Here is a 23,265-nt window from a genome sequence, read left to right as displayed (position 1 = left end):
GTTCATCATTTCCGTTACAGATTAACCACTTACACTGTTGTGCAGCCAAGATTCACCAAGAATTCTAAGTTCCAATTCTACCATATTTGTCTTGAGCTGTCAGAAAACCCAAGATCTTTGAGAAGCTTTGCTTTCAGCTAATTATGTAAAATTATTATATATAATTATAATATGTAATGCAATATATATTATATAATATAAAATATAAATATATAATACAAAAAATTAAACTTTAAAGCTATATATATGTGTATATATATATACACTTTAGATTTTAGATTAAAGAAGGAGTTCTTAAAAACAAAATAACAAAGATTATGAACTATAACAAAAAGTAATGTTCTTGCCTCAAAATGTAAACAGTATTCATAACAGTAAGATATTGGGAGAAAGAGTAAACAACATATAACACACAAAATGTTATGCCTACATTGTATAAAGAATGTCTATAAACCGATTTATACAGGCAAAAGATAAGAACGGGCAATTCACAGAATGAGAGACCCTTATGGCCAATAAACATGAAAAATGACCCCATCTCTTTGGTAATCAGGGAAGTGCAAAGCATAATAGTAATATGAGATATCGTGTGATACTTGTATGAAATTGGCAAAAATATCAGGCTTACAATACTAAGTCCTAGTAAGAATCTGAGAAATTTAATTTCTCATGGAAGTGTAAAGTGATACAAATACATTTGACAGAATTTTGGCAATATGTTCTAAATTGAAATGTGAGCAATATATGGCCCAGTAACTTGACTTCTAAGTATTTATTGTAGAAAAAACCATGCGTCTGGACAAGAAGACCTATATAATGTCATCTAGCACAAAATAAAGACAAATAGACAAGGTAATGTCTAGGGTTCCCACATCTAAATCTTTGAACTTCTATATTACAATAGAACAACACCTCTACATTCAGAATATTTAATTTCGTATTGAACTAACAATAACCCAAATCTGTACTTTGGAGAAAACATATCATTGAAGTCCATGTTAATAGATTCCCAGTGAATGAATTTTCTATTAAAAAAAGCTGAGGTATCTCCGAACCATTTGAAAGAAATTTAATAGGCAGGTTGATTAAAATTTAATAGCAAACTTGTTGGCTATTAAAAGTGCACAGTGTGATAAATCAAGATGTCAGCTCTTCAATTTATGACTTCAGAAAAAAATGATGAAGGTTTCTTGGCTTTCAATAAAATATTTCTTCTTTGACACTTTGTAATTTCATTAATTATTTGAATAAAAGCAGTACAAAATATAAAATTATGGTTTCTGTGGTTTTTAAAATTATTTTATATAATTTTTAAGGATAGCATGCAGATTCTTTTAGTTTTGTTAATGATTATAAACAACTTGGTCTTGATTTATATGGCTGTTCCTATTTTATAAAATAAGCCTTTAAAGTTGAACTTACCATTTTTGCACTGTCTGTAGATTGTGTGTGCATGTTGATATTTCATTGTTACACAGAAAAAGAAAAAACAGGAAACAAAGTACTTAAAATAGACAATGCCTATTCAATCAGTTTTCCATAGATGTGCAAGTCTCTTATCGATTTACTTTCATTTTTGTTTCTTTGTGTTATATAAATTAACACATGAATATGAAAATTAAATAATTGACCATTACAGAAAAGTAATGCACTCCTATAAGGCTCCTAATAAAATGTTATCAAAACACGTTTGTGGGGTGCACCTGCATGGCTCAGTCAGTTGCACATCTGACTTTGTCTCAGGTCACGATCTCGCAGTACATGAGTTCAAGTCCCACATCGGGCTTGCTGCTGTTAGCCTGTTAGCACAAAGCCTGCTTTGGATCCTCTGTCCTCCTCTCTCTGCCCCTCCACCCCTTGCAAAAATAAATAAACATTAATAAAAAAACATAATTTTGGGAGAGGATGCTAAAAATATTCAAACATCACTGTTTAAATATGTTTAAATAAAATCACCAGAGTCAGGTGTGACCTTGAACAGATTATGAATGTCTTTGGACCTGTTTCTTTATGTAGTAAATGATGGTAGTAGATTAGATAATGTTAAAACCTTATTCACTTCTAAATTCTGAGTTATAACTTTCTTCCATTACGTTATACTGCAATTCATCGGGTAATACCTACATACATAAGATGTGTGTGGGATCCTTCTGATTCATTTTTTCCAGTTTTCTTCTTTGTATTAAAGTTAACTCACTAGGGGCACCTGGGTGGCTCGGTCGGTTAAGCGTCTGACTTTGGCTCAGGTCATGATCTCACGGTCCGTGAGTTCAAGCCCCGCATCGGGCTCTGTGCTGACCGCTCAGAGCCTGGAGCCTGTTTCCGATTCTGTGTCTCCCTCTCTCTCTGCCCCTCCCCTGTTCATGCTCTGTCTCTCTCTGTCTCAAAAATAAATAAACGTTAAAAAAATTTTAAAATAAAGTTAACTCACTAAAGAAAAAGGCTTACCTTTTTTATTTTTTCTTTATGCCAGTTTTCTTAGCTCTTTGAAAAGGAAATCAAAGCCATAGGACCCTTTCACCAGAAAGAAAAGCAGTCATGTGTGGGTGCCCAACTGGCTTCACAAACATGCACCTAAACCATTTTACATACAATTTTAAGGGGGTCACAACTTGACCCCTCCATCTCCTGGTAAAAGACCCTTTGTTTAACGCTCAAGTTAGTATTTTAACTCTGTAGAAAATACCGTCACTAGTGAAGCTATTTTTTACTTGTACAAAATGAAGCCTCCGTGATGGGCCAAAATTATGTTCTGAAGACAGAAGCACAGAGGCATTATCCAGTAGTAACTTTGCTTTATTTATAACTCCAAATGATATGCATTAGTCAGTCCATGTCATGGAAATGGCTTCATAAAACAAAAAATATGTCGAATCAAGGGAGAGAGAACCATGAGGGGATGGAATGGAGGACAAAACATATTAAAGAAGAAAGAATTATCCAGGTGAAACTGTTTTATTGAAATAAAACAAACAAAAAATTTATCATCCTATATATTCATAAATAACAAGAATTTGAAAATTAGACATGTTGGTATGAGACTCTCAGGAATGGGATATTCAGTTGGTTCGTTAGAACACCAGGGTCTAGAACTATACACCTTTGCTTGTCCAATAAGACAAATAAGAACGAAAGTACATTTAAAAAAAAAAGTGAGGGGCCGAGCAGAGTGACAATTCAAGTTATTTTAAGAGCTTTTCAGCGTACTGTGGTTAGCCTGCTGTCAAGAAGAAACGTTTGAAAATGTTTCTGAATGATATGATATGGATTCAAGTGGGATTCAACTGTCATCTTTTTTCAGATCTTTTTTTCACTTCACACTTTCAAAGCCTGCAGCTCTTCCTTCAGTTTTCAGGCCTCAATTACGTGTATCACACTGAACTGGCCTAGACAGTGTTGTCGTTCAAGGCCTGCCCGTGTCAAAACACCTATTTTATTTTCATAAGGAAAAAAAAATACAACACTTTTGTGGTAAACCTGTGCATTTGAAAAGGGTGTACTCATTATTATCCCATTCAAATTTCACTCATTCAGAAACTTTTATGTCTATCTCTATCTTCAGGTATAAATAAAGTAAAAAAGACTCTTCTTAAAATGACTATGATTTTACACTTCATGTTTTTCAGTAGGTTTGGGATCTGACTTGCAAATAATTGTCAGAAAAACTTCCCTATGTTTTTCAGCATGGAATATGAAAATCCCTTTTTGCTTTGTATCATGCTTTTACTAGAAATAAAGATCTCTTGGTTGGCTCTCTGTTGACAGTTTTGTTGACGATTCACATATATTGAAAGTCAACTTAATTCCTTTTCCATGGTTTTATTAAAGACCTTACCCTTGTTTCTGACAGCAAATAGGCAGTTTTGACTAGACTGTACCCAGGATTTAGTGTGTCAGATAATTAAGAAACAACTATTCTTATATTACTGCTTTGAGATTTTTACCTTGAGCTTTTTTTTACCCAATTTGAGCTTTTTATTTTAAGTCACAGTAGGTTGTGCTGAGTTTTCCCCCCGTCTTGTCATATTATCTGCAGCTAGTATTCAAGTAGCAATTTGTATTTCCAAATAATTACATGAGTGTTTTTTTCCTGCTTTAAATATACCTGGTATAGTGTTAGAAGGAAATAAATCACATTAGGAATTAGACAATTGGCACTTGTAAAAAATTTACTCAAATTATAAAACTGCTCATAATTGGTAAAATGACTTGTGTTAGTTTGTTACATTAAAGATGCCATAGATTTCACATGGGCTTTTTTTCATTATTTAAGCAAGTATTTACCAAGCTCTGGGAACTATTCTAGACCCTTGGTATAGAGCGGTAATAAAACCCAGTGTATTCCTTGTTTTTCTGGCGTTTACATTCCAATGAAATTTGTACATAAACATTCTTTTCTCATATGTAGTGTTGTAACTATCTTCTCTACCCAGCAACATCAGCTTATTTGTGTCTTCAACCTGACTAACCAGTAAGCTTAACTTTTTAGCTGAAAAACAGTGACAGATGGTCTGTAAACACCGATCTTCTTGGAAGTCTGCAGCAATTTCATAGCTATTAGAAGGGAAGTTTACAAATCAGAAGTTAGTTGGAAGGAAGAGGAAGAGACAGGATGGACAGTACCTTGGAAAATAGTATCGGAATTCAAAGTGACCTGGGTAAATTGGGGAAACAGCCAGAAGCAAACAGAATAGGCTTCAGCTAAGACAAGTGAAATGTAGTGCAGCTATGGAAAAAGACAAATGTAACTTTGTACACAAAAGACCCAAGAAGACAGGTTCTGTACAAGTTTTTAGTTAAGAGATCTAGGCATTGGCAACAAGCCAGTGTTTTTGACACAGGGCCACCTTTCAAAGGTACAATTGAAATGCATAAATGTGAGCATGGACTGTAGGAACCATGCGAAAACACCTTATCGCACTTGTTTGGAATGGCAACAGGAAAAACAGCCTCTTGCAAGATTTGAGTGTCCATAAAATGATGGAAAATGATTGCCTTCTAACACTAGGGAATCAAACCACAGATAACTGGTTACTCAAACATATCCCTCATTCTTTCAAACCAGCAAACCCATAAAGCTTATCCACAACTTCATACTCTGCAAAACTCTAATGATCAAATTTGATATCCTATTCCTCAGTTCCTGTTACTGAGCCCTCACTTATATTTTAACTCAATTTTTAGGGTTAAGGTCAGTTATAGTGACACTAATTAACTTGATTTCAAATGGGGCATAAGATGTAAAAAGGTGAGTCATCATAAAAAAGCAACTTTAACCAGTGATCCTTCTTCTATCAGGAAAAAGGCTCTTAATACCAAGGATAAAGAAGAAAATGTATTTTGTTGGAAAGTTCTAGATTATTTTTATCAGTATTTGTGTAGTTTTAGATTTAAAAGCAGGTGGATCTTAATTATGACTGTATGTCACTCATTGTGACTATAGATCTGTACCTGATCTGGGTTACACTTGGTTTTGAGGAAGCTACCTTCCAAAGCCATGTGGCTGGGACTGAATATTGTTCCATTTAGTCAACATTGTATCACTCCATGGCTGTATACCAATAGCATTTCTGTTATTGTTGCTGGACTTTCCAGATTAGCAAGAATTGACAAATAAAAAAAAACTCAGTCTTCCTACATTAGTAATTTCACTAATAAGAGTGTCTTTAGGTATATTCAAAACTTAGAACACACTTAGCAAAACTAAAAACAACTTTATGCTAGGAAAGCTATGACCAGATGGCCTATCTATCAAAAATTTTGATAGCTTCATTAGAATTCAATTACAGAACTCCATTTTTGTGTGATTAAATTGTTTGTTCTTATATTTTTAACCTTTAAATAAACTGAATGACAGCCAGAAAAAATATTGAGTCACATGCTTTTTGCTTATGTTTGGTTCTTCCTAACTCAATTGTTTCCTTATTTTAAATCACAGAGCATATTCTTTTACATTGGTATAGAAAAATATATATACATATAGAGAGAGACAGATATGACAAAGGAATATTTTCTTTGGCAATCTACGTGAAGCAAGTGGGCAGAAGTAGCATGCAATCTTCCCAGCTTGTTTGTTTTTTAATCAGTTCAAATTAAGAAATATGTAGTAATGAAGGAAAATATATAGAAATACAGATATAGGGCGCCTGGGTGGCTCAGTTGGTAAAGCATCTGACTCTTGGTTTTGGCTCAGGGCATGATCTCGTGATTTGAGTTCAAGCCCCACGTTGAGTTCTGCACTGATAGTGTGGAGCTTGCTTGGGATTCTGTGTCTCCCTCTCTTTCTGCCCCTCCTCTGTTCGCACTCTGTGTCTCTCCGTCTCTCAAAAATAAATAAACATTTAAAAAAAGAAGAAGAAGAAGAAGAAATACAGATAGATGCTCCAGCCATAAAGATCTAACCCTTATTTGATCTATGAGGGAAAATAATGAATTTTAGCAATTTTATATATTTAGGGTTTTTACCCTAGTTCATTTTAAGTTGTTTACACCTTTCATTTTCTGTTAAAATTCTTAGAGTAATTTTAGAAAGTAATTATTTGTATTGGAAGGCTAGAATTGTAATTGTATTGTAACTTGAAGGCTAGAATAATAAACATTAGTAGCAGGTGCAATTTACAGGTAGTTTGCTTTTTTAAAATGTTGTGCAGGCCAAATCTGGTCTCTAACAATCATAAATTTGTGTAACATCAACGATACACATGTTTAAGATGTATAGTATTCTGTTTCTTATCTGAATGGCACAATAGCCAACTCTTTGTAGTTTTTCTTGCTGGTATTCTATATATTTATCAGTGGGAAGTGACATCCTGATTGATCCATTGTACGATAAAGTGGAGATCTGCCGTCTCACTCTGTTAAAAACATTTAAATGTGTATGTTGTACAATTTCAGCAAATACTCATCGAGCATTTAATAAGTGGAAAATTTTGTGCTACTTCTGTGCTAGTTCTGTGTGGAATGTGTAGGATGCAAACACATGGCTTATTTCCTGAAAGAATTGTAACCTTCCAGTTTTATAAATCCGACAAGCTATATTGTACTTTAAATCTAGAGATGTTCACTTACCCAATTTTGAGGTTAAAATATCTGTTATTTGGGGTGTCTGGCTGTCTCAGTTGGTAGAGCATGCGACTCTTGATCATGAATTCAACCCCAACATCGGGTATAGAGCTTACTTAAAAAAATAGATAAAATAGGTGTTACTTGATTGATAATTTGCTATATAACAAAGAACTATGATTTTGAAAAAAAATAAAATAAAACTATCATGGCCAAGTTTTTTCTTCTCATTTTTTGCATTTTCTATGAATAAATATTTTTGTTTCATTCAATATAGATTACTTATTTTGCGATAATTGTAGATTCCCTTACAGTTATATGAAATAGTGAAGAGATTGTGTTCCTTGTACCCAGTGTTCTTCAATAATACCTTGTAAAACTATACTACAAAATCATGCCAGAATATTGACCGATACCCAGCAGTCTTGTTCAGATGTCTTCAATATTACTTATATTTCATTGCATTTGTGTGTGTGTGTGTGTGTGTGAGTGTGTGTGTGTGTGTTTAGTTCAATGCAATTCTATCTATCAAGACTCGGTTTGTGTTATACCAGCATAGCCTACATACAGAATAGCTCCATAGCCACAGGGAAGCCTCATGTTGCCCGTGTATGACCATTTCCACTTCCCTCCCCCTTGCATCTTTACCCCTGTCAACCACTAATCTGTTCTCCATTTCTATCATTTTGTCATTTTAAGAATCTTATGTATATCTATATGGAAATATATATATATATATATATATATATATATATATATATATATGGAATCAGTTAGTACATAACCTTTTGGATTGTCTTTTTTACTCTGTATTATTATCCAGAGATTCATCCAGTTTGTTGTATCAATAATTGTTCTTTTTTTAATTAATGAATAGTGTTTCCTGGTAAGGATGTGCCACAGATTGCTTAACCATTCACCAGCTGAAGGATATCTGGGCTGTTTCCATTATGGACTATTATAAATAAGGCTGCATGAACATTCATGTATAGGTTTTTATGTGAACATAAATCTCCATTTTATCTGGGATGAATGTCTAAGAGTACAATTGCTGGGTGGTATGGTAATTGAATGGTTACTTTTATAACTATTTTCCAGAGTAGCTATACTATTTGACATTCCTCCAGCAAAGTAGGAAAGATCCAGTTTTCTTCACCCTTGCCAGCATTTAATGTTGTCACCATTTAAATTTTAAGTGTGTAGTGATGTCACATTGGTTTCTTTAATAATTTTTTTTAAAGTTTATTTATTTTTAAAGAGAAAGAGACCCAGCACGAGTGGGGGAGTGGCAGAGAGAGATGGACAGAGAATTCCAAGCAGGCTCCACATTGTCAGTGCAGAACTCGACACAGGGCTCAAACTCATAAACTGTGAGATCATGACCTGAGTCGAGATCCAGTCAGATGCTAAAACAACTGAACCAGCCAGGCTCCCCACATTGTGGTTTTAATCTGCATTTTCTTAATAGCTAATAGCAATTCTTTTCATGGTCTTGTTTGCCACCTGTATATCCTTGGCTGTAAAATGTCTTTTTATGTCTTTGGCCCATTTTCTAATTAGATTGGGTTTTTTGTTGTTGTTGTTAGTTTTTTGCTTTGGGTTGTTTGGGTGTTTGTCTGTTTGTTTGTTTTTACTGTTGACTTTTAAGAGTTCTTCCTGTATTCCAGATACTAACTTTTCTTGGATTGCAAATATTTGTAAATTTGTTTGCAAATATTTTCTCCTGGTCTACTGATTGTATTTTCATTCTCTAATGTATATACTGAATTAACAAATACTTGTGTTCAATCTGACTATCCTCATACAATTTGTATTTTCCTCTCCTCAGTCACATTTTCTTTCTTTATCATCTAACATAAACATGCATTCTGTCTATCATTTTTTACACATGGCCTAATTATGTTTAATAAAACTATTCCTCTGATATTTTGCTTTTTTTTTTGGTTAAACAATTTTGGAGGTTGGAGGTTGCAACTCATACTAATGATATATTAGGCACTAGGTACATCTATTTACAAAGAGATGAAATAATTTAGCTTTCTTACTTTATGTGCCAAAGTTCAAACAACCAGTTGGAAAATGGAAAATGGAATTATATATATGCTGGATATTATGAAGTCAATACTTTATTTGAAATATTTAAAATAATATCCATATGATTATTAGATTTGTAAAATCACCTAATTAGTATGCTTACTACAGTGTACTAACGAGAGTGATTATATCTTATTTTGATGTAAGGGATTCCTTTTCTTAGAATTTTAAGAAATGTCAAATTCTTCTGTTGTGTCCACAACTGCTCTCCAAATGTGTGTTTTATTGTAAATGTTGCCTTTTATTCTTTTTTACTTTCATTGAAAACAACCCAACGGTTTCTGTGAATGAGGGAATGTTTTGTTTATTTTGGCTTTTCTTTCCGTGTTTTAAACTTTTTTTTTCAGCTTTTGTTTTGTGTTTTGTTTATATGGAAGACTATATTTTGCTTTCATTTTTTTATTTTTTATTTTTAGCAAGCATGGGAGTATACTCTTGCTTATACTTTGGGAAAGAGAACACCCTATATATGGCTTAATCAACATCATAAACCATTTTATTTCTTTCCCATTGACTCTTGGATATGTGCATTATTGGAAACATGTGTGCTTTAGTGGCATATATTTTTGAGTCTAATTAGCTGCCTGCCTGTAATCAGGACTATATCAACTGTTGTCATTCTAAATGTTTCCTTTCTTTTTTTCAAACACATTTGCCTGATTGACCTTTTTTTTTTTTTTCTCTGTCTTTCTATGGGGCTGCTCCAGGAGCCATGGCTAATCATCTTATAAGCAATGCTCTGCTTCGTCCGCATGGTACTAACAATCCCTATAATACATTGCTTGGGGAACCGGCGGTCTGTAACAACCCTTCTGTCAGCATGTACAACGCACAAGGTGTGCTGGAGTTTATCTTAATTTTTTCAAGTGAGAGTCCCATTTTATGTAGCTTTTATGGCCACATTCTATCTTGCGTTCTTTCCACTGCCTTTTCTTTCTTTTGGAAGCAGACACACAGACTCCCTTTGCCTTCCACCCCTCTTGGTGCTTTTATTTTCCATTTTCCTTAGGTTTCCTTTAGTAACAAATGGTTTCCCTCCTTCTGATAAACAAATGCTTAATTCACCAATACGTGTTTGTTTCTCTGTAATGTTATAAAATGTATTGTGTCGTGTCAGTGCTTGTCTTGTTGTTGATTGATTTCTATATTAAACACCCATGTATGTATTTTGAGAAATGAGAATTTGCCTAAGGTAAGTAAAATAAAGAAAGACTTGATTTGATAGTCTTAATGGTATAAGATCAAGAAAGTAATCTTTGTTATGCCATGAAGAATACTCTAGGTGCAAGGCATCAGTACTGTTGAAAGCACTTAGATCAGCTCCATGGAAAATTACATTGAGCTAAGCCACGGAGAAAAGATCCATTCCGTTTGCTATTGAACTGAACAATACCAAGTTAGGTTCCACACTAGCTTGCCATTGCCTGTGTGAGTGACTCAGGACAGTCGGGATTTTTTTTCCTGCTGTGGCTACGTGTGAAAAACAAAGCTTTGGGATATGGTTCTTCTGAATGATATGAAAATTTAATTACTTTAAATGATATAAAATTTTAATTACATCCCAAACAAATAAGCATAAATCTCTTTAAAACCACTTACAATATGAGTGTTTGGACAGGCATTACCTTCTCTAAGAATAAAGATGTACTGGGGCACAAGAAATTAAAACAATTCATATCATTTGGAAGAAACCACAGGAAAAAAATTAGTCAAATAAAACTTTCCTAAAAGAAAAGTCCTAGTTAGGGATCCACTTATGTAATATTATATCTGAAAGAAAATTCACTATAACAAAGAGACTTAAAAGTGGTTGTTTGAAGTTGGATGTGACAGATTAGCAGTATATTAGCTTTCCTAGGCAATTCTGAATAAAATTTCTATTATTCTTTATGGGAATCTCTGTGTTTTCTTTTCCTTCTCAGTCAGAGATAAAAGATTAGTGGCATGAGTGTGTAAAACTTGGTGTGAGTGGCCATCCCATGAAAGTTTGCTTGTTGCAGAACTGAAATTGGGTGTCTAAAACCTTCTGAGTTTCCCAGATACCTTGCCAGGGACAAAGGATGATTTTAAATTATTTCAAAATTTCTGAAGTCAGTAATACAGAGTGACTTCAGGAATATGCTCAAACTGTATCTCAGTAGGATGAAGTAATTAGCGAATTTTTGAATTATCAAGTTTCAGAAGGCCTGCATGTCTAAGAATCAGACTTTGAGAATCAAAAGCAGGGTTAGAGCTCATGAATTCTCTTCACCACATTGCTGACATTCTGTCAGCCTGTGCCCATTTCCTTTAATGGGACCCTTCTCCCCTCAGGATTTCATACATTCAGTTGTTGAAATCCTCCATTTGTTATGTATATTTTTTCCTTCCACTGAGCTGAAATTTGCCTCTGACCATGATACTTTGATTTGCCTTCTAGAGCAAGGAAGAGCAAAGTATTCTGCTTTCTGTGTCAATCCTTTTAAATACTTTGAAAGCAATTGATCTGGCTTCTTTGAGTCCTCCATTTCCCCAGTAAAATCACCCCGGTGCCATCAATACGAGATAGTTTCTGGGTCCTTCCTGGTGGTTCCCTCTCTAAATTGTCTTTCCTCTGTCAATGCCCCTATTTTATTGTGGCCCTCAGTGAAGTGTACATAACACTTGTTGTATATTTCACAACATAACAAATGTGGCTTAACAGAACAAGTCAGCAGACCTTATACAGGCTGGGTTTTTTTTGTTTTTTGTTTTTAAATTAGGTTAAGTTACAGATAATTGTGTCATTATAAACATTTTGCAATGTGCTGACATCTTAGTACGTTTTCAGTGATGTTAAGTGAAGATTTATACCATATCTGCAAATTAAATCTATTCTACATTATTCACTTTACGCAGAGTTGGAGAAACACTAAAAATTGTTTTACTTATTGAATATTGTTTCAGAACATGTAAAAATTTAGACCACGTTTTGTTTAGCTTTTTTGATTATTCAGATATAATTTCTAATGTCTTATGTAACAAAAAACTAACAATTATTAATCTGTATGTCTTCCCTAATTCAATATCTGCTTTCTTGTCCTGTTTTATTTTTACTGGAATCATAAATTAGGCGATTTTTCTAAGGATGGAACACTATTGTAAACACTCTCAAAGTGAAATTCTGTAGATGCGAATTTAAAGTAATACCATATCCATATAAGGTTTTATTCCTGTGGAATTTATTACTGGATATTGCTATTACGATGATCAATAAATACACAAATTCTTCTGAATGGGTTTATTGTTTTTCCCAGCAAATTAAATAAATACTACTGACTTTTCTTAAAAACAAGAGCAAACAATTTTTATTAATGTTTCTCAGAGTCAGAGGTGAAATTATTTAATGGCTTAATGTTTTAATATTTTTTAAGATATTAAACTATGGTAGTGCTTAAAATCATTCTTTTTACCACTGACCCCAAATAAATCTTAGTGATTGTCATATTGCTACTAATCTTATGCTTTCAGATGAATGCACTTAATATTCTTACTGGCAAGGGGAAATCTTACATGAAATATAGGTGGCTCGGTATGTACTGGAGTGGTTTATGTTGAAGTACCACTTGGTTCTGTTCTATTGGGTCCTCTAATTCAGTTGCACTAAGACCATCCAAGCAAAGGAGCATTCAGATATAAGTATCCATATTTGTTTGTAATGCCTTTATTTAAAATATGTAGAGATGTGTTCATAGAGTTACTGAAGCATATAGAGTTAGGAATAAAGATGACTAATATGCTTTTATTATATTGGATTGAGATTCTATCTGTGGACATTTTTGAAAACTTCATGCATTGTATTTCTGGACCATTATATTCTTATCAGGATTAGAAAATTCAATTTTTGCAAGATAAATCTTGTTATAGATTAACCTATCAAGAGAGCATATAGAGCCGAAGTCATGATTTCACAAAATAATTTACATTTTAAAGTAACTAATTCTACCATAGAACTTAAAGAAAGACATACCCTTAGGACAGGATATAATGAAGAATACATGATAGGTGGTAAGAATACAAGATTATATTATAAAATATATAAATAAATGTTCTATGATGGCTTCAAAGCCTAAGGCAGGTGGAAGAATTAGATAGTAGGGCACAGAGGAAATCTACAAGATTTTCTTTTTGATTTCAGTTCTTCCACTGTTAGCAGGGTGGAGTTAGATAAGGTTCAGCCTATTTTGGCTGGAGTTCCCTCATCTCTGAGAAGCAGGAATTGAGCTTCAGTTATCTCTCATAGGCTTTCCAGTTCTAAAATTCTGTCATTTAAGGAAGGAGCCATAATGAGCTTACAAACGATTTGCATCTGTTAGTATACTGGCTTGGCTCTTTATTTCAAATTATTTTTTCTAAAGCTATTTTGAAACTTTATTAAGAGAACCTTCCTCTCCATCCTGAAATAAAGTCAGTCTTTTTTCTGAAAAGCAAATCAACTTTTAAGTGCAAAAACCATCTCTTAAAGGAATGGTGAAATTCTAACAAGCTGGAATCTCCTGAAACGATCTAGCCCAATGAATTTCCTGGTTTTGATTTTAGGATGATTTAACCTTCCTGTAAACAAAATCAGCAAGAGCCGTCCTTCATGACCTGATTAAAATAGGAGTGTTTTTTAAAAAATAATTTTGCCAGGATTGTTTTTTAAAGGATCAGTTCTAAAAATGTTTGATTGCATGATTGTGCAAGAATCCAGAAGAAAACCGGACACTGATGGTGGTATTTTTCTTCCCCTCCTGTTGTCTTGATACAGAATAACAGTTGGATTTAACCATTTTCTTTTTTCAAAGTTTCACGACTTTTGAATATGAGCTCCAGAAATGACAGTTCTGATCAGTATTATTCACAAATGATAAGAAGCATTTGGATAGTTATAATGGGGGAAATATAACCTTTTTACGTGGAAAAAAAAGATTCATAAAGGAAAAAAGACACAAATATGGAAAACTACAACTGTGTTTTTTTCCTCTGTGTACATGCTAAAGATTTTATTTATAATTTTACTGAAAATTTTTAAAATTAAATAACATTTCTTAGAAGCAGGTATGTTCAAACATACATACACGTAAATATATGCAATATTGAAATGCAGTTGTGGGAATCGTCATGGCTTGCCTTCAAATCTTTACTCTCCTTGGTTGGTGTGATAATCTTAACTTTAAAATAGATGTGTTTTTGTTTAAAATTTGTTATAAACTGTAGAAACGCTTATTAAAGACTCATTTTATTAGCATGTGTTAAGGGGGGGTTCTTATTTTTTGACTAACATTTCAGTATTTTTAATTATGATAAACCATGTAACACAGACTCATGAATTTGGGGGCAGTGGAAATTATTTCCTTTGACTCTTTTTTCTGCATATCATCAATTTGCTTTTTACTCATGTTTCTTCTACTGTCGCTGTAAGCTTACTTGTTGTTTTTTCTTTCCTTTTCTTCATGCTGTCGTTTAGAGCCCTACAGAGAGACAAGTATGGGAGTAAAGCTAAACATTGCATATCAAATGTAATTTTTTTTAGTTCACTTTTATTGCATCACATATAGATGATGTAGTTATTAAAAACAGTTCATCTCACAATTTAAAAACTAAAGAGCCTATGAATCGACTTATATAAATTTACGTTAATAGAGATTAGACGCTTTTGTTGTCTGATTCTTTTACTGTGTCACATAATCAACATAGTTGTTAAGTCTCATGTAATGTTTGTGTGAGTTAAATTGTTTTTAAATTAAGCATTTATTTTTGCTAAGTAATTCATAAGCTTTTATTTTTTATTACTACATTCCATCATACACATATATGTCACATGCAGCATATCCACTTTATTTTACTATGGTTGTTTCCGACCTGTACCTAATGCATTGACAACGGAAGTAATACACACGTTTCAATGCATCAGTCACTCAGCCGTAACCATCATGCATACCATGGCAGCCTCCACAGCAGCAATCACCCATCACATATGGCCCTTTAAAGAACATTTACTTTTATTTTTCTTAACATTGTGGATTTGTCTACAAGATATCTTATAACATGAAAATAAATCGCTTCACCCTATGTCTGTGATGGCTGCTTTTTAATGAATTTTATGCATTGCTGTCTTTAGAAACTGTTACTTGAATACAGAGTATGCAGCAAAAGTCCATATATAAATTGATACATTTGGGACACTTTATTTAAACCAGCAAAGAAGGAGTTCAGTTTTGATAAACATAACTGCATCACAGATATAGAATGAATGTTATATTTTCACAAGTTAGCAGTGTATTGAGAAGTTTAATAGAATTCTTCAATTAATTGTTCTGTAAAGAAATATCCTTTCTTACTTATGAGTATTGGTTAAATGTTTGTGTTTTATTTTCTTTCGTGGTTGCATTTGAACTGATTTTGGAACTATTATAGATTCTTGGATTTCTGTTCATTCAAGAGAATGCAAAAACCTTGAAGAAGCACGTGGTTAAATTTTATTTCACTGCAACTATTTCTTCCCAGAATAAAATGTTCAATCTCTTTTAAATTCAAAGTTTAATATGCACACAAAGTCATCACTCATTATGACATGGAATCTTTAATACTGACACTATGTTTTTAGGAATCAGATACCTGTGTCTTTACACATTCTTTTGTAGTATTACCTAATGACCCTAAATAATCGCTAATGGGTTAATATGTAGAAAATGATATTAGAAAGTAAATCTAAATATTTTTGTTTTGAAAGTTCCTAGATGCATATTATTTTGATGTGCCATTTATTTGACTAAGCATTATTTCATGACTACATCATTTTGACAAATTTAACATAATCCTTTTGTGGTTTTGTGTGTAGGAATTATGTTTAATCTTGCAAAATTATATATCAAATTATTACAAGCTGCTTGATTCTTTCACTTTTGACCAGAATATTCAAAGTACCACACATGAATTATGTTAATATTATGCCTATTTTAATGTTAAAACAACATGTAAAATTAAAGGTAATGAATTATTAAATTGACTTTGATGTGTATAAATTGAAAGCTATGAATGATTACACCAAAATTTTGCGTTATTTTTTTTCTAAGTTATAACCAAATATGTTTCAAATAGTATCAGGCAATGTTTGTGTGGAAACTACAAATTTATAGGTTTTTTAAATTGTTATTTTAAAGAATTATTTTAGATACTTTTCCATTTATAAGGTTCCTATCAATTGTCCCCGAGTGTATATAGAAATGTGTACATATAGACTTAATAGTATGTTTTGTTTCCAACCATTTTATAATTAATTAAACGTGCTAGCAATTTATACATACTTCATAGTCGGATGTTTCTGCCTTTGTGTTTGTGTGTGTGTTCTGTGGCCAAATGGATGTAAATGTCATAGTGTTTTGTAATCTTTTTCAGAGGGGCTTCTGAACAATGCCAGGGATACAAGTGTCATGGATACTCTACCACTGAATGGTAACCATGGCAATAGTTACAGCATTGCCAGTGGCGAATACCTGAGCAACTGTGTGCAAATCATAGACCGTGGCTATAACCACAATGAGACCGCCCTAGAGAAAAAGATTCTGAAGGAACTCACTTCCAACTATATCCCGTCTTACCTGAACAACCACGAGCGCTCCAGTGAACAGAACAGGAATCTGATGAACAAGCTGGTGAATAACCTTGGCAGTGGGAGTGAAGATGATGCCATTGTCCTGGATGACGCCACCTCCTTCAACCACGAGGAGAGTTTGGGCCTGGAACTCATTCATGAGGAATCTGATGCTCCTTTGCTTCCCCCAAGAGTCTACTCCACAGAGAACCACCAGCCACACCATTACACCAGAAGGCGGCTCCCCCAAGACCACAGTGAGAGTTTTTTCCCTTTGCTAACCAACGAGCACACAGAAGATCTCCAGTCACCCCATAGGGACTCTCTGTACACCAGCATGCCAGCACTGGCTGGTGTGCCTGCCACAGAGAGCGTTACCACCAGCACCCAGACCGAACCCCCACCGGCCAAATGTGGTGATGCCGAAGATGTTTACTACAAAAGCATGCCAAACCTAGGCTCCAGAAACCACGTCCATCAGCTGCACACCTACTATCAGCTAGGTCGCGGTAGCAGTGATGGATTTATAGTTCCTCCAAACAAAGATGGGACCCCTCCAGAGGGAAGTTCAAAAGGACCAGCTCATTTGGTCACTAGTCTATAGAAGATGACACAGAAATTGAAACCGACAAAACTGCTAACACCTGGTTGACTGTTCTGAGTTGATATAAGCAGTGGTAATAATGTGTGTACTCCTAAATCTTTATGCTGTTCTTGAAAGACAAACACAAACTTTCAGACTTTTTTTTTTTTAAACTGGGATTTTTAGGTCAGCCCAGGGGAGAAAGATAACTGCTGAAATTCCCCTGTGCCCTCTCCTTTCTTGTCTTTTCCCCCTCAGATGGAGACTTCATTATGTTAATGAACGAGATATGAAGAAAATGGCGCTCATTGTGGCCTTGTTGAATTATGTTGTGTTTGTTCTAACATCTCTGATGCTCTGTTACTATAATTACAAGGACCTGATTTTTAAAAGGCCAGAACAGTTGTTTGACATTAGTAACAATGCTGCATCTAGATTGGAGTGCTGCACAAACAAACATAAAAACAAAGCAAAACTGTATCACATAGTGGTTTTTAGTCACTCACAACCTGAATTCACCACAGTGGGAATAGCTGTGGAATACAAAATAAAACAACAAATTAATAATGAAATGGAGGGGAATTCTAGAATTATATGCTAAATGCATATTTTATGATTTGCTGTATTAACTGATGATAAAACTAATGGCAGAAAAAAAATTGAACAATTTCTATGTAATGTACAGATACTAGCATTGCACATATAGTCAGCTTTCTGTTCCTCCAGAATTTGAGTCCTGTTAATGTAGTGGAAAAAAAGAGATATTTTTTCTTTTTCTTTCGTGCTGGTCTTGCAAGTTTGTCTGCCAGTAAGAGAGCAAAGTTTCCTTCCTTCCTTCCTTCTTTTCTTTCTTCCTTCATTTTCTTTGCTTTTTCTTCTCTTTTTCCTTTCTTCTTTTTTTCTTTCCTTTTATTTTTCCTTATTTTTTCTTTAAAATTTCACCTGGCAAAAAAAATAAATAAATAAATAAATAAATGAAACTATCACTTTATAAGAATCATTTTCTAGTAATGCAAACAAATTATTTTTTACAAAAAAATAAAATAAATAAAATTAGACTTCCTTCCCTCACTATATATCTTTATTCAGTCAGAATATTTCCAAGAGCATTTTTGCAGATTAGAGCAGGACGAACTTTTATGTTTACAGTATACATCTGTTGTAATGCAAAGTATATTTGGCAAGCAGTTGATCACCAAGACAGTAGCTATGATTCTAGAAGTCAAGAGGCGTCAATAGAACTAGTGGGGCTTCTGCATGTGAAAAAAAAAACGGTATCCCATAGGCATTAAAGTGCTGAATGCTCAGTCTGATCCCCAAGTGGGCACCCGCACTACCAATTTTTAAAGGAAATTCACTCCCTTGTAGTAAGAAATGAAAGGTCAAGTTATTTTGAAGTGATTTTTTTAAACTCTTCTGTTTATTAACAGGAAAATTTATTTATTTGACAGGATTTTAAGTAATGTAGGAATACAAGAGGTAAATTAGCAGCACATATAATTTTTTTTTAAATTTATGATCCATTTTGTATGGTCTCAAAGTTGGATGACCTCATTACTAATATTTGTTGTAAAAGTGAAACTTGTTTGCCAACCAATAAACAACTGATTGAGATTTAGAAGACATTGTTTTGATGTATGTACTATATGATGAATTATTCTTTTCATTTTTCTCGTCTTTCCTTCTGTTTTCATTATATATACTTTGCTAATCGATTACTCTATGGCCCAAATGAGCCATGCAATAGAAATCAGATCTGCCTAGAAGAATAACCTAAGCACAAAATTTTACCATTTTTGCAGACAAAGTAAACCAGAAAAATGGGATGGGCATGTTTATGTTGAATGAAATAAGATGCATAACTTACTTTTAAGCAGGTTAATATAAGCTACTATGTGCTTATTTTATAAGCAGCAGCCATCATGCTTACTATAAAAACCAGCTTCAATCAGAGATTTATGTATTGAATTGAAGAGGGGGTGAGTCACTTATTTTCCTTTCCTGTAAGTTCTATTTTGATGTCAGAAATTTAAAGTCGTTCAGTTGGCTCAAAGCTGCCAGTTTAATGGCAAAGAGAATATCCATTTTATAAAGATAGTAGAAGACATTTTTATGCTAATTTTTCTTGCCCCATATATGAAACAAAGTCCTTTCAAAGAAACTTTCTAGATCTCCAATTACTGAAGAACCTTTACCAGCAGTGTCTAAACATAGAGTCCCTTCTAGAGCAAAGCTAGAATGAATTTGCCAAATTGTAATTTATCTTGTAGTGTATGATATTTTGGTGACTTCTTCCCCCCCCCCCCAAATCTGAACACCACCTACCTATTAATTAATTTCTTAACTTAAGATGAGATGGAATAGTTTATGGAATAACCAGTAATCTCTATATAGTTTAAGAATATATGACAAAAGAAAGAATTCTGTGCTGGGCCAGAGTACATCATAATCTTAATATTCACCTCAGAATATTTTATGCATCATTCCTTTTTAGTCACTTAACACGAGTAATTTTTAAGTCTCTAGAATTGTTCTTGAGTTGCAGGAGAACCTCAAGCTTTAATGGTAATTAGGTTTTCACATCCCACACTGTGGCAATATTAGCACCTGAAAGGTGGTTTGCCTATCTGTTGCATAGAATACATTTGGTAATGAAAAAGCCCCTTTTAGACAACTTGTCTAAAGTTGGCCTGTGGATTATGAGCGCTTATGCTTGTTTCGCCAATTCAGCAGAGATCTATATGAAAGCAGCTCGTCAGTAAGAAGCTAGTTTCACAGAACAATGGGGAAACTACCTCAAGTCAGCTTGCTGAGGCTGCCAATTCTGATTTTCTGATATTGCTACCTCCCTGCCCGCTATCTTTTATGTGTCATTACATGGAATTTGAAACAGGTAGCCTCCCCAGCTTTACACAGACCAACTGAAGAAAATCACTTGAATACATAACTGGTGCAGAAGGCCATTTAGGACTGTCAGTTACTACCAAGCCCTTGCATAAAGATGAAAGGGTGAGATGTTTGAATTCGAATACATCACAATTGATGTGCTATCAGAGAGACAAGATCCCAAAGACTTTTACAGAAAGAGATTGTTCCCTCAAGTTTTATGTGACTATACTGAAACAAAACAGTAGATATAGGAGCTAATTATGTGTACATTTCAATAGAAATTTGTGTATATCTAACATGTATTCATTTAGTCCTTTTTATACTAGCAAGGCTTGAGTTCCTAAACTTGACTTTTTTTCACATGTATTTTCATGCATAGCTATTGATAAATTAATAATTTTTAAAAAGTTTATTGTTTTTTTGCCACCTTTGGTTGACTATACTTCAATACCCTGTGCCATTCATGACTTACTTATCTGCCTACTTCTGATATACTTATCTGAAATTCTATAAAAAACTAAATTTTCATCAAGCAGACGGACTGTACCTACATAGCACATCATTTGGATAGCTGGAAGTAAAAGTTATGCCAATAAAACAAACCAATTATTATTTCCTAGTAAAATAATATTTTTGTAATATTTTACTCTCGAGCTTTTTTTTTTTTTTTTTTTTTTCTTTTGAGGTCTATCTCCCAAGGTACTTTGCAGGACACTAGCTAACAGATCTCATGTCTAGTTGACTCACAGACTGTTGGATTGTTGCAAAGCCCATGTTCCTAATTGATAGTATTTATGGAGAAAACTACATTTTGTGAAGGAAAAATAGATTTGAATTTCAATTTAAGTTTTTGAACATCTCTCCAGTTCCACTCTATTAAAAGTAAAAAATACTATAGTTGAATAATAAATTGCCATGCTTAAATAATCATGACAAAAAAGAACTTGCATGAGAACAATTATGTCAAAGTGCAAATAATCAGGAAACTGTATTAATAAAATGTAGATAATGGAAATATCCTTAACTTCCTATCAGGCAAATTCACAAAGACTCAAAACTAAAGTGTAGTTTATGATATATACTTTGAAAATCCCCATTAACCTAAAAATGTCAACATATTGATAAAAGATCTTTTAAGATTAAGTGTTTTTAAAAAATTAGTTGGTGTGATGAAACTTTCCATGGTAATAGAGATAAACATATAAGAGAATTAGTAATAGTCATATAGAACCCATGGACTTAATTTTAGCCAGTATCTTCAGCTTTTTCCCCCACACATGTTCCAATCCATTGACAAAGGTTTACTTAGTTTAAAAAATGACATTAAAAACTTTTAAAGACTGACTTTCTGCAGTATAGAGAACAAAAGGGAGAGGGAAACCAGTTTCTGGGTTGTCTAAAGATCAACTCCAGACTAATCAATAATCAGCTCCTATTAGTGAAAGAAGCATTTGTTTTCAGAAGTTGTGCGTTAGTATTATACCAAAGTGCTACTGATTGAGGTGTTTTAGAAAAAACAAAAACACTACAGAACTACTATATTACTGCAAATTTAGAGAGAGAAAGAAAGAAACCCAGACTCTGATTTTGAGCAATTCTAAAAATACTGACAAGAATGTCCTTTCTTCTGTTACAAAACTATTTGAGATAAAATAACAATATGTACGATCTTCTAGTATATGTAGTACCAAGGTATTAAGATTTGATGAGTTCATGTTTAGTGGTTCATAATTATAACTCACAACATAAAAAATTACTATGCATTTCTAAAAATACTTTACATACATCCTCTGTTAGATTTCTGCACATTAATAAATTAGTTAGGAACATGGGAGCACAAGAGTGAAACAGCAACATTAGAAAATAGCTTATGGAAGCATTTTTGTGCAAATGAATTCTACGTGGAAAGCTTCTTTGAGCTCATAAAATAGATTTGATGGATCCCAACCAGAAATTCAATTTTGTAATCAGCAAATACATACTTCTGAAGCCATCTGAAAAAATATTGATAAATATCTAAATTTTCATTTCTAAATTAAAATGTTGGTAGCTGCTTCTTTCCTGCTTAGGCCATAAGAGGAATCTTTCCTATTTTCTAATTAACCTGATTAGTTTCTACTTCACTTTTGCTTTAAAAGGGAAATCAATCTTTAACTTTCACCTATACACTTACATACTTTGATTCCTTTTATTTACAGCTTGCAGAAGAAATAGCTTGTTTACAATATTGCAAACTTTGTGATTTTTGCAATATAACAGGTAGTTACTATAGTTTTGCATATTTTCATTTTCAATAAACTTATTGCCCTACCCTCTTTAAAAAAATTAAAAACACGTCTCCAACATCCAGGACCTGTAGGTTATTATTCAAATGTCTTCATTTCAGCTATGTTTTGATGTTTATTTCTCTCTTAATAGTATGTCACACAAACTTTTCTCATTTCACTTGTGTCCCATCAGAGTATTTCAAAGGTAAAGGCAAACTATGATTTTTAAGAAGGCACGTGAAAGGAGAACTTTGATTTATAATGGAGAAGTTGAGGAAGACTACACAAGGAAAAACCTCTGTTGGGATAAGCAAGTCTTTTCCATCACAATATGAACAGAAGGGCAGATCCAAGTTGGCATACTTATGGTGAGGCAGCAGGACCTAAATTCGAGTTCAAAAGAAAAAAAAAATCCAGGAAAAAATAATGAAATTGTTTAGAGTGGTAAAAACTTTAAACAGTGTAACAAGTGCTACTGGTGTGTTAAAACAAAAATTGAAGTATACCATATGATAATTTTATCCTGCTGTTTACACAGGAAACTCTAAACACTTTCAGCACTCCTTAGATATTTCTTGTCTAGCCACACCTTATCTCAAGGACACATGGATTTTTATAAATGTTTCTTAAATATAAGTATTTTTGCCTCAATTCACTTTCACTCTCTAATCTGCTTATTCTATTGTATGCCAACACAGTTAATGCTACCAGTAGCTATGCACCTTTTAGAGCTTTATTATGAATCTTTCTAATAAACATTAAATTAATATTAAATT

General features: G+C 33.4%; 1 protein-coding gene across 33 annotated transcripts in view; it reads left to right on the top strand.

Annotated features, from left to right (window-relative positions):
* Positions 1–18,954, top strand: part of ADGRL3 (adhesion G protein-coupled receptor L3) — an 813,483-nt gene extending 794,529 nt beyond the window's left edge. For 8 of the 33 annotated variants that reach the window (XM_053901514.1, XM_053901521.1, XM_053901530.1 and 5 more), the window contains 3 exons: positions 9,864–9,992; positions 14,624–14,641; positions 16,555–18,954. In XM_053901514.1, the coding sequence (XP_053757489.1) occupies positions 9,864–9,992; positions 14,624–14,641; positions 16,555–17,354 (947 nt within the window). In that variant the 3' untranslated portion in view covers positions 17,355–18,954. Of the gene's footprint in view, positions 1–9,863; positions 9,993–14,623; positions 14,676–16,554 lie in introns of all 33 variants that reach the window. The other 25 variants (XM_053901533.1, XM_053901529.1, XM_053901535.1 and 22 more) reach the window with 5 other exon arrangements.
* The last annotated feature ends 4,311 nt before the right edge of the window (positions 18,955–23,265 follow it).

Source organism: Panthera pardus, unplaced genomic scaffold (genome assembly GCF_024362965.1).
Source record: "Panthera pardus isolate Hobbes unplaced genomic scaffold, ASM2436296v1 HiC_scaffold_13, whole genome shotgun sequence".
NCBI lineage: Eukaryota > Metazoa > Chordata > Mammalia > Carnivora > Felidae > Panthera > Panthera pardus.
Note: the sequence above shows the minus strand (reverse complement) of the source record. Positions and strands in the feature narration are given on the sequence as shown.